Source organism: Temnothorax longispinosus, chromosome 6 (assembly GCF_030848805.1).
Source record: "Temnothorax longispinosus isolate EJ_2023e chromosome 6, Tlon_JGU_v1, whole genome shotgun sequence".
Lineage (NCBI taxonomy): Eukaryota > Metazoa > Arthropoda > Insecta > Hymenoptera > Formicidae > Temnothorax > Temnothorax longispinosus.
The window spans coordinates 18,912,869-18,926,020 of NC_092363.1; the positions used below are offsets into that span (position 1 = coordinate 18,912,869).

Genomic DNA, 13,152 nt, shown 5'->3' on the forward strand with positions numbered 1-13,152 from the left:
GGAATTTCGTAATATGGAAAGGTAAGGAGAAACTCGGTGAAATTCTGAACTATGTTACTTTATAGCTTGTATATTAATATTACCGATCGTAATCTTTATTATTGAATCCACGCTCATCTTAACCGTGAGATAAAAATATATTTTTAACTAAAGTTATCTAAAAAATTTATTGTTATATTATGTCAACACTAAAATAATTATTGCAAATTATACAATCCCGTAGCGTAGTGTTATTTTGACGCTATACTTTGTGTATTACATATACGTATTTATATAATATAAATATATTATAGGTACTCATCTTGTTTATATTAAAATATTGCGCGTTTCGTGAATTTTACATGTTATTAAAATAAAGTTTGCGCAATTTATTGCTATAATTTAAAAAGTTTTTGGAATAACTAAAATTAAACTATTATTAATTAATTCTATAAAATGAATGAAAAATAACCTCTTAAAATTTCAGCATTTTAAGATTCTTGCAGTCACATTCAAATATCTTTGTCTTATGCGCAAATTACAAATGTACAAGTTACAACTCATCCTTCAAACGTCTAAAAGTATTGTCATGGCACTTCAACTGGTGTGTTAAGGAATCCCAAAATAACATTCTTTTTAAAAGAAGACTATGATCCATAGCAATCTTCGTTGAGCTTTTTATGCGCAGGTATTCCGGTGCTTCCTCTGTTTTCACAGGTTTCCACTTCAATGGAACCACGTTTGTCACTTTTGGCGTAGGATTTCTAAAAAAATATTTATTTATATATTATGTTGGTGAATTTTATGGTTTTGTTTTATCAAAAAAATCCATAATCGCGAGAATAAAAATAATATCCAATGTAAAAAATGCAGTCTAACAAAGATCATTGAATGAAGTAGTTAATTTAATAAATAAATAGCTAAACCAATTTTGCATTAATTATTATTCCAATGTTAATTATAATTAAATTTTATTATAATTCAAATTTTCAATATTTTGTATGGATTTTATTTATAGTTTCTTATCTTCGATTTGACATTAACACTTACCCGGAATTTGCAAAATTATACCAAAGATAAGTCATGAGATCGATCATTTCTTGATCTTTCTCGGACAATGGCGTGTCCGGAAACAACTCTTCTCCCACAGGGAACAAGTACTGCAAATCATCCGCGTGCGATACTCCATAATCTTTTACGGGATCGCCGAATATCGAACTGAAGGAGGCACTTCCTCTGTACGCGAAGTAATAATAAAAGACTGGTGAAGTTCGGTTTACAATAAAATCTTGCACAGCTTTGTGGGTACCGTGATTAAACCACGAGTCACTATACATCTATAAAATCACATTATTGTATAATTCACTTCATTTTGTTACATTAATTAAGTTATAAAATTTACTAAAACAATTCAAATATTAAAATTAAATTGACATTGATTATTTAGAACATTCTTATGACATGTCGATTTTAGTTGAATTAAAATGTAAATTCGTATAATAATTTCTACTTCAAATATTAATTGTTTCAAATAATACAATTGTTTAAACTCACGTTGACGACTTTGACCCTGGAATCCTCGGTGTGGTCGATAGAATTATAACCGAAATAGAAATTGCGAATGGAAGTGCTTATCTCATTTAGCAAATTCTCATTCGTGATGTTATATCTCTCGTCATAAAATAAGCTTATAGGCGCAATTTTGTTGAAGTTATTATCCAATTCCTTCACACGGTTCTCCCGTCCGTAAATACCTGAGAAATATAATGCACATATAAATTGGCATCTTATTTGCTTACATAATTTATAGAGAATTATTAAATCTAAAGTCTTTATTGACGGATTTTTGGGACTTCTATCTAAAAATTACTTTATAAGAAATTGATAAATATTTTGAAAACAAAATTATCTTACAGAACGTTCTGATAGTTGGAATCTTAAAATTGTTACATAGATTTGCTTCTATTGTTACTCAAACTGAATTCGAGCATATAACCCCTACCTGCTACTCTCAAAGCTCCTTCGTCCGAAGTAATTCCCGTCATCCAGGGTATGTCGAGAAGGCGGCCTTCTCGTACGGAAATTAGAGGATCCTCCGTCAGGAAAGCACCTGGATGCTTGGGTTCGATTACCGGTCGGAATGGTATCATCGGGCAGTAACCAAATTTCTATGATAAAGCAATTAATAAATTAAATTATGGAAAACATATGGCTGCATTGAAAACATATATAACTCATGGAAAAACAAGAGCAAATTATTTTATTAAATGATAATTATAAAAAATGTATGATCACAAAATACAAAATCAAATGGTGTATTAAATGCGTAAAAATTCGAAAAACAGCACAAAGGCATTCAAACGCTTTCTCATCGATATCATGATCATCAGCTATTACAACGATTAATTTTGTAGAAAATCCGTGCTTGTGGTACATGCGTCTTGTTGCTCGCTATATTTTAATATCAGCTGATAGAGATACGTGATACACACGCGGAAAGCACGTAATCGGCACGTTCAAATCTTCAAATATGCACGCGCATATTTACAAAACTGGTTTTTCTTATATTATCATCAGAACTTCGATGAATGTTTATCCATTATCTCAATCCAATATTTATCTTCGAAACATAACACGTTTTAAAATTATCTATCGTGGCGCTGTTTTAAATGAAACATTATTATTTCTTTATCAGAAAGATGTTTATATCTAAATTTTTACCGTAATTAACAAATCTGGTGAACAATTTTATTATTAGAAAATGAAATAGAAGATAAGAGAGTTTTACAGTATTCGTTGATCACCTTTTAACCTCGTCTTAATTCTTAATTTTACATAAGACACACCTATTCTAAAGTGGTAAGCGAAACTATTGCGTGACTGTTCATGGGCAACTTACATGCACCCGTATCGATAAAATGTCCACCTGTCAGTGCACATAATTTCTGATACTGATGCACGCGCAGATACGGAATTTATCTTGCGGTTACACTTTTAGTCGCGCATGAATGCATTCAATATATTTTGAGTAAGGAGTTAATGTAAAACGTGACTACTGTAAACCAGGCGTGAAGCTTTTTAAATACCGAGATTACATCAGAGATGATAAGTGACCCACATACATAAATATACCTCAGACACACCGAGTTCCCTTTCACATAAATTTATTAATTTCACGCGATTTGACGCGACGAATAACGTTTCCACATCAATTTACGATCGATTGAGCACTGATTGGCAGTCAAATGGATCCTTTTAGATAGATGTCAAAATAGATACGTAATAAAATACATAAGAAACGTGCACACGGCACACAAGAAATCATTTAATTGACAACATTTGAAATAATTTAGCATTTAGATCGAATAGCAGCAACTATTTCACTATTGCAAAATGCCATCAATTAAATGCGATTGCAAATTTGTCAATAAGTTGATTATTTACGTATCTTTTGATATCAGATGAATTTCATTACCTGGAAAAGATGGTCAGTGCCAATAATCTCCTCCGCACTCTTTGTTCGTAGACATTCAATGAGTTCCTTCGAATTCTCGGAGCTACATCCTATATGCTTACCCAAAGTCAGGGCTCTCTTTCTGGCAAATCCTGGTGACGTTAAAGTCCACGGGTTGTAAAAGTTGCCACTCTGCGAAATACCGCGATGGAAAAGTCCTGCGTGATTGAGAAAAACGTAAACAGTTCCCGGTCGTAAAAACGAGTTATGCCAATTAAAGCATGATGCTGCAAAAGATCACATTACTAATACCCATTGCACCATTAGTAATACAAATAATACACGCGGAATATATTGTCTGCAATAATATTGTCTGCGGAAATGTATAAGTTAGTAGTTTTTAATAATTAAAACTTTTGGAAAGTATTTTTTGGAAAGTATATTTTGTAAAATATGATATTCTCGATTTGACAACTTTCGTTATATTTTGCAAGAAAACTTAAATTAACAACATGTCATAATAATTTGATAATCAACTTGATATACGAGTATTAACTTTCATTTACATTACGATACACCTTTTATATTTCTATTATTTAATCAGCTCCGAATTCATCTAATTTAATTACATATAATACTTTTTACTGATGCTGCATGAAACATGTAATGTCAACAAACGTTAAAAATTTATTGGAGCTCTTTTTAGATTACATATAGATATCTTATTTCAGTGATAAAAAATGATAAAATATTAATTGATCTTGAATGCGATTCGTCGGGCTTTAGATTTGCAGTTCAACTTGATTTTATTAACATTATTAATCACTTTCAGGAAAAAGATATGCCAATACTGTGAAACACATTTCTTTGTACACTGATTGAAAATTCGCGTTGTGATTAATTCGAGTTGTGATGTAAATTGAAACTGATATTATGCATGCACATCAGCACGTGTATGAAATAATATTATGCATGCGATTACGAATCACTTAATGACGGTGAAACACCCGATGAGTCGCAGAATCGAGAATTAGTTTTTGCAATAAATCCTGCCAGCACTTGCTACACACTCCGTATCAGGAAAAATTCGTAATAATCCATGTTTTCCGAGATAAATAATGCAAATCAGATTAACCTCATATTTCAGCTGCAATAATAAGAAATATAACAATCTATTTTCTTTTATTTATTTCAGATAAGTTACTTTCATCTATACCTGCTTTCTAATTTTTTGCTGCAAAATATCTCTACATTCTAATTAGCACTTATTTTATAGTTTATACGTAGTACTTACATTTTTCAGCATATATATATTTACAATTATGATTTGTAATACCGCGTTTATTTGCAAACTAATGTGATTTACTTCAAGAAACGTGATTTATCGTAAAGATATTGCTAAAACTTTACCTGCTGAAAGAGGGCTGACCATATGATAGTGAACACTTGCACCGCCTGCGCTTTCACCGAAAAGGGTCACTCTATTCGGGTCACCGTTAAAGTAAACAATATTCTCTTGCACCCATCGGATAGCTTGCTGTTGATCTTTTAATCCTAGATTTCCTGGACATTCCAGATCCTCCGTACTCAAGAAGCCCAGCGGTCCAAGTCTAAAATAAGAAATCTATGTAATATCGTTACGCAACTACAACGCAATCGTAAAGCTTTTACTTCTACGTGTATAAAAATAAGTGTATCATTTATACAATATTTCTACCTGTAATATTTATAATATAAAAAAATCAAATTGCATCTGCGCGTACGAAAGATAAGATTTGCACAGGGAATAAAAAATGTGATGCCCAACATCAGACTTAAATTATCAATCAAGCTTTATTACCGATAGTTCACGGTGACGAGGATGAGGTCGAAGTCCAGCAGGAACTTGGACCCGTAATATTCAGAGTGGCCGGCTCCGGCGATCCATCCGCCGCCGTGGAACCAAATCATGACCGGGAAGGCTTTCCGTTGTTTCAAATTATGATTAGAATTCGAGTGTTCTTCGGTGCACTCTATGCAAGGCGTATAGACGTTCAGGTAAAGACAATCCTCGCTGCCGACAATCTCTTCCTGATGGACGTAAATGTTCCGTTGCGTGCATATCTCGGCGTTTGTCGTAGCATCTAGGGTACCGTTCCAAGCGATCGGAGGTTGCGGGGGCTTTGAAGGAAACATATCGAGCAATTAATTGCGTGTATTTAATTCGCAATGACTTTAAGTCATTGAGACATTTGTAAAACTGACCGTGCAGCTTCGACTAAGCGGAGGCTTATTCGAAACGACAGATTGACGACGTATGACGAACAAAACGAATGACGTACTCTTTAGATAATGTACAGTTGCGATATAGCGAATTTCCGAAATGTTTTATCAAACAGATATTTGTCGATTTATTTAATAAAAGTAGACAGAAACAACGATTTAATAAAAATGGCATCTGACAAATTTGAACAAGAGATCCAGAAATTTTTTTAATTATTATGTGCACAATTTAATAATAATTTGTTTTTATTAACAATTTGTTTAAATAATGTGAATTACATTTATATAAATTACACAAGAAACATGAATTATAGAACCATAAAACTAAGATCAATCAGGTATCTTTATAAAAGAGTAATAGCATTTACAATATTATTCTTAAAAAATTAGATATTCTTTTATCTTTAACAATTTTCAAGTTACTCGATAAAATCTCTATTAGAAAACTAGTGTTTAAAAACCGACGCTTCGTCTAAAAATGTATTGATAAAAATTATAAAAAATTATAAACATACAAAACGAAATTAAAAGTACTAATTGCAAGATTGTTTGAAAATTCTGCTTACAAGCAATAGCGAATTATCGAACGAGCCATGTATTAATCGCAATTATTAATCAGATATTAATTAAGGCTCAAATTAATCAACAGGATACTGTTAATCGCATAAAATGACGTCATCAAACGGCATGTAGAGTTTCTAACAATTATTATAAAGAAAACGCTAAATTAATGTACGATCCTGAAGGGCGATTCAGGCGTGGTTCGTACCAGGTGCGTTCAGGTTCGTTCAGGTGCACACGGAACGACGGCGACGCCGTCTTGCTGAAAATGGACGGGCGAGCCGCGAGCGAGCGTCGTCGCTCCGTGCTGTCTCGTAAGTAATCGCGTCGATCGTGCGATCAATCTCTTTCCGGGAATCCACGAGACGCCGGTAACGAGCTGCGAACTGTCGGGCATGTATTCGATCAAAAAGCGTTGCCCCTTGCCCCGTCGTTCGTCAAGGTATCAAATATATCCCGCGACATGTGTGTCTCGCACAGATCGTTTCGCTGGGCGAGTCCATTCCGGCCCTTTTTGCATTGCGAATGGCGAACTGCATATATTGGGAATATTGAGCATCGAGAGGGAACGAATTATCGGGAAGTATCGAGGAAAAATATGCGTGGATAGCGCATGGCGCGTCGGCGAAGCGCGATAGTTTTGCTAATTTCCGAAAATCCGCATAATTCCGCGTTAGTCGCGATCGAGCGTCGATCGTGACGAATCAAGTATCTCGCGAATATCGCGAATTTGTTAACGACTGGCAACGATAATTATCATAAGATCTTATTCGCGTTATATTCGCATTCGCATTATGATATATGTGTATCATTTCGTGAACGTCGAGTTTGACGAAAGCAGCGCCCGATCGACGCGCGACGTGATAACCATATTTAATTCGCGCTACAACGTGAACTCGCCCCGTTTGACTCGCACGGTACGACGCGACGGCCATATTTGATTCGCGTAGTACAAATTCGCGGAAACGGTAACGGACTCGTGGGCCGTGACCCGTGACCAGTGCACAGTGGATAGTGGATGCCTGGAGGACCAGGAGGACGCGACGCAGGGCGTTCTTCCCTCTCTGCACTCACGCATACAAAGACGCTCTGTCTATTCGTGTGACGACTACTCCCGCAGGGGCAATTCCTTGGGCCTAAGGCCCGGTCTACAATGGATGTCGAAAGTCGGAGTCGTAAGAAATTGACCAATCACAATCTATTATATTCTCCTTGCGGTCGAAGAATAATGAACTGTGATTGGTCAATTTCTTACGATTCCGACTTCCGACATCCATTGTAGATCGGGCATATGTGCCGCGTCTATTGTATATCTACAACGACACTGTTCTCCGTAAACCGCGTCCGCAGTCTAACATACGTGACGTAAATGGAGTTGGCAGTTATTAAGTGTTTCACGATCTTCGCTTGTTCACAAGTGCATAATCCGCGATTATTTGTGATCATACGGACACCCGTGGTGCGGATAACCCGATCGAGCATCGTGAGCATCGTGAAGTGTAAATCAGTCGAACGCTACGATCAGTGCTGTGATTGTTATACGGTCAGGATGTCAGGACTACTTGTCGCATCCTATTTGAATCATAACTTGATCGGCCGAAGTAAGATTGAGTAAAAGCGTAATATTGAGAAAAAAGTATCGGGTGACTGATCGGCGAATGGAAAATTCGTCAGCGTGCAGGGTTGCGTTCCAAAATTCACTCTGGGTAACTAAAATCTATAGTTTACGTCACGTACACTATAGCATTTTAGTTAACTAGAGTGAATTTTGGAACGCAACCCAGGACGACCAGCGACTGGTGAGTGAATCTATTCATATCATATACTCGTGTACTTGTTCTATGTGATTAAATTGAAATCATTTTACTTGGCAAGCTTTAGTGCGCTAAATTGATTTGAGAAAGATGATAATATGAAAGATTTCTTAAAGATTTCATATTAAGTAAAGGATTTTAAAATATCGGTTAGTACAGTTTTTAATTCAAATAAAATATTAAAATAGTTATATATTTTAATCGTAAATAAGACATTATTTAATTGGTGAACGTCGAAACGTATATTGTGCTAAATTGAAAATAAACGTTCCATTTAATTACATAGGGCAAGAATAATTATTAAGTAATTAAATTGATTGATGTACTTTGATTTTCTTCTATTTCTGTCACTGGTTTATAAGTACGTTATAATTTGTTCTATATATTTATCGGAGATAAGTGTCATATTTTCTGAACTCGAAAAATTAGCGAAATAAAATAAAATTATACGCATCGTTGGACATGCGTGATATTACGAAATAGACATCCAATAAAATGCAAGAAGCATTTTCTCGTTAAATGACGATAGCGGTCGACTAGCAGAATATCTAATGCAAGCCAAGTATGATTAGCATGATTTCTGTGATACGTCTCGCTTGAATTCAAAATTAAATTCCAACGATTATTAGTTCCGCATGATTTCCCGACACATTGCAGCATTATAAAATCTATATAAACTTCCACAAAGCAATCTTTTACCACATACACTTTCTCAGTTATAATTAAACCAATTACGTTTACGTTTGCCTTATCTCTCAGTTTCGTCAAATTTTCTTACTTCTATTAATTAAATACAAGATGATTTTTTGGTATTCTGTATTTTATCCAATGTAGGATAGTTTAATATTGAATCAACAAAGCAAGCTGTTTTAAATATAGAACAATTTTAAAAACATTTTTAACTACGCTCAGTTTTGTGTGGAAGACTTTCTAATTTAAATTTATTTTTTCATTTGTTTTTATAAACATTTTTAAACAATTTTCTGGTCGAATAATAAATGTGACTGAATTATCTCTTATTTATTATCGTTTCTAAAGAATATAATCTATAATGTCAAAAATTTACACATATTATAATGTAAAATTGATTTGATGTAAAATAATATTAGCAACGCGCGCAAAGCTAAGCGCAAAATACACACACGGTGACATAACGTCACGCGAATACAAAGCGTCAATAAAAATGCGCTCTCGTGGCATCCTGATGTATCTATTTGCCGAGGCTGAGGCTCCTTTTTTATAGTGAATTCGTGCTCGGAAAGAATTATCACGTTTATCCGATTGTAACGCAGTTTTTTTACTTCCGCGAAACAAAAACACAAAGTATGTCACGTACAATAATATTCAGAATTGACTTAGGAAAGCGGAATGCCGACGTTCGAATTAGTTGCAACAGCGGCGGCGCGCGTAATTGCATGGAAAAAAAGTGAACGATGCGTAAACTCAAAGGAAAAGGAAATTTTTGTTATTACGATGCGTAATTGTTGCATACTAATTGCCGCGAAAGTCCCTGATGCCTCTTTTTAAGTGATTGCGCGAGGCGCGTAGCCCATTAGGAATCATTAAGGACACAGCAGGCAGGATTAGTTAATTAACTCCGGATTCTAATTCCATACTCTCTTCTAAATTATAAGCCATAACTCAGCTAGCTATGATGCGCTAACCGAGCTAGCTCAGCTCACACGATTTAGGCAATTACTTTTTTATAAACTATTAACATAAATACTCGATACCACTTATCTCTTTGACGTGTGTTGCAAGCACCTATTTCATACCTATCATACGTATCATATTTCAAAGATGATTTCTTAAATAACACATTTATCAGATGAAATATTTTAACCGGATATTTATCTCCACTCGTGGAAAATATACTTCGAATTGACTAGAAATATGTCTGTCTACAGATTCCAATCAACTACTTCAAAAATATTTCCCCCTCGTTTGCGTAATAAACGCAGCATAAAAATAAACGTTTACAAATTCCGCAAATTCAGATTACAAATTAATCGAATTAAATTTAAGGATGGAATCACTTAATCACTTCGCGTTTATGTCTCACAAAAAAAAACAGGATAATTTTACCTTGAATCTGAGTTCTCCAATTGGCGGTGCAGCATAAGGAATTCCCAGGAATGCATAAATATTTTTTCCAAATCGGGTGGGCATTGTCTTCCCAAACAACGTACCATTTGGAATTTTTGTAACTGGTGAATCACCACAGACAATATTCGCATTAAGCGTGGTGATGCAAATAAAGCTTAGCTGGATCAATACGTTATTTCGATATTCCCTCATTTTGAACACTCTTGAAGTACCATACAGCGTCAGATTTTTGAGAGATTTCGCGACGATCTCTGTAATGTTGTTAATATAATATTAATTATAAAAAAGTGCAGATATGCGAAATAGAAATTATTTAGTTGGTACAGATGCAAATATAATTATGGACGCGTGTATCTAAATAACTACATATATTATAATTAAATTATATTATAATTAAAAAACAATATTAAATTTATTATAGCTTTCATATAAAAATTTCTATTGCATATTGCTATATTGATGCGGTTATATAATAGGTACATAATAATTGATTATTACATTATATGTATATAACTGCCTTTGCATTTTTTTAATAATAACCTGCAAAAGTATCTTTTATCTATGAAATAGCAATAGTCGTTCTGTTGATGATAGAACTTTTGTTTCGACAATTTAGAACATTAATGTGGAAATAATCGCGTTTACATTAGACTTAATTTATGGTCAAGAACATGATTACAGAGGAAGTGAAATTGTATGTCTACATTACGTTTGAGAGATTTATCATTTTTTATTAGCCGTGACTAGGTATAGATAAACTACGGCACGCATTAAAAAAACACGAAACTGGTTTCACGTCGTAAATGTAAAGTAGTGTTATGTAAAAAGAAAAAATTTCAAGATCAATGACGAAATCTAGAATTATGAAATATAATGAGAGCAACGCGTATAATTGTAAATGCCACGTTACAGAGACTTCAAAAGTTTTATTTTTCAATTTTATTAATAAAAATAGTAAATAAACAAAATATTACAGTTGTGCATGCATTCACATTTTGTGACATTGTAAATAATTTCTAAAATGATATTTTGCAAAAAGATTTCTCTTGACAATCTTACATGGAAAAAACCAGTTATTTTCGTATAATGTCACCAATGTCCAAATGGTGCTAAGACAAAATGTCGTAACAGCAAAAAGCTATTGGCAGATTATGAGAATTACGGTGTCAATAATAGCTCACTAAACTCTAGACAATGGACCGTGAAGCTGATGTAATGATAATGACAGGGTATATACCGTGCGGTTTCGTGAGTGCCGAAGAACGTGTTCGTTTGGCGAAGGTAGGATTAAGACTGTCGCAGGAGAGAGTCGCTCGTTGGATTATTATCGATGATGGTAATTGACGTCACTGACAAACGGCACAAATGTTTCTGGCTAGCTTATCCTTTTCGATTTAACCTGTTTATCTCGAACGACTATATTTCTTTCGTTGATCACGTCTTTCGGAATTATGCTGATTAAAACGAAACACGTTTAAGTGGATAGGTAAATAATGTTGCACTTCTCAACGTCGTAATTAATATAAAATAAATTACAATTTTTCAAGCTTTAAGAGTACGTAAGAATTTACGAACACTTATTTCACAACTTTAGCAAAATATTAGAAAAAAATAATTAAAATGTTACAATTAAACAAATAGATTTTGATCACGTTTTCTTATATTTTTAGATAAAACATGGTATGAGGAATATGTAAAGAAATGAATCGCAATTAGAAACGTTGTCCAACGACAATCTGGATATTTTCATGACCAATATTTTCATTATCCCTCTCTAATATTAATAAAAATACATCTTTTGATATGTATTTTTGTGCATTTTTAAAAGCTTATTTTGCATGCATGCAGCTTTTAGTAAATTTTTTTTATAATATGTTAAATAAAAATTTATATCACTATAAAATTTACATTAATGTAAACAGATTATATTATATATTGTTGAATTTGTTTTAATCTTGACTAAATGAATTTTATTAGAAAAAGTCTAGCTCTATTTAAGGAAAATATAGTTATCACAATTTTTCGAAAGTGATGGTGACATTATTATTACTATAAAATAATTACTTAAAAAAATTTATCACAAACTTTATATTATGTAGTAGGATGGCTTTTTAATGATTCGATAATATCAAGAGTACTGTTACTTTATTTCGCGGAAATAATGAACAATGTACTTAATGTAGGGACGGACGCCGGACGCTCCGCTCCTCAGGTCAACTCCGTATCGCTCGTCTTCAGGTCCGTGTCTCGATGCTCTTCTCAGGCGTTCTCGCTTCTCTGCTTACTGAGAGGATTCTATTCTCGCTCGGCAATTAACGTTCTTATATATTATCTCGCAACGTCCTGGTGCGTTCGTCTTATTCGAATTCGTAAACACTGGATAGGTCTAAAACTCGTCAAAAACAAACAGGACCGAATCAACGATATCGCCCACTCTACTCTCTCTCTCTCTACCGACGTCTCTCCAAATATATATTATTACAATTCTACAATTAAATTATCGCTTACAATTAAAAAAAAGTGTTTCTTTTAAAATTAAAAGAGAAACTAATGTATCATGCCTTACATGTTTTATCTTATGATGAACTACTTTTAAACACATGAGAAATATAAATAACTTGCAGATTTATACAACGATGTGAAATCTTCTTTAATTTAAAGATCGTCCTGAACAATTAAAATAAATAATTAACGTCCAAACATTCTGTAAACCAACCGATATATTCTAAGATATCCCCAAATACAGAATTATAAAAATTTCAATTGTTTGGTGTGTTTTTAACTATTTAAATTAAATCTTTACTTTAAAACATGCAATTATAACACGCAATTGAACGCAATACAATATAGCCTCATCAGTGCAAATGCGATGTTGGAAACGGAACCAGCGATCACCTCTACCGATTGATTTTTCCAACAGCACGTTTGCATTTCACGTTGCCAATCCGTTAGTACCATCGGTCGGTTTCAGTACTT

At 33.8% G+C, this 13,152-nt stretch overlaps 1 protein-coding gene across 2 annotated transcripts; it reads right to left on the reverse strand.

The window, feature by feature from the left end:
- Positions 1–73: 73 nt before the first annotated feature.
- Positions 74–12,475, reverse strand: LOC139814525 (carboxylic ester hydrolase). 2 transcript variants are annotated; one of them, XM_071780838.1, is made up of 10 exons: positions 12,351–12,448; positions 11,414–11,630; positions 10,156–10,427; positions 5,274–5,593; positions 4,844–5,043; positions 3,455–3,651; positions 1,982–2,147; positions 1,534–1,733; positions 1,030–1,316; positions 74–743 (listed from the first exon to the last, which is right to left on the reverse strand). In XM_071780838.1, exons 3-10 carry the CDS (start codon positions 10,366–10,368, stop codon positions 533–535), a joined length of 1,794 nt encoding a protein of 597 aa, XP_071636939.1. In that variant the 5' UTR covers positions 10,369–10,427; positions 11,414–11,630; positions 12,351–12,448; the 3' UTR covers positions 74–532. The 2 variants fall into 2 exon arrangements, with proteins under 2 accessions (XP_071636939.1, XP_071636940.1); XM_071780839.1 differs by lacking the exon at positions 11,414–11,630 and having other exon boundaries at positions 12,351–12,475.
- Between the last annotated feature and the right edge of the window lie 677 nt (positions 12,476–13,152).

Coding starts and splice junctions, on each gene's coding strand:
- LOC139814525 (XM_071780839.1), bottom strand. CDS start 10,368: ATGAGGGAATATCGAAATAACGTATTGATCCAGCTAAGCTTTATTTGC. Junction 5,594..10,155: donor TTGGAGAACTCAGATTCAAG/GTAAAATTATCC, acceptor TTTCCTTCAAAG/CCCCCGCAACCTCCGATCGC. Junction 5,044..5,273: donor CTCGTCACCGTGAACTATCG/GTAATAAAGCTT, acceptor TTCTTATTTTAG/ACTTGGACCGCTGGGCTTCT.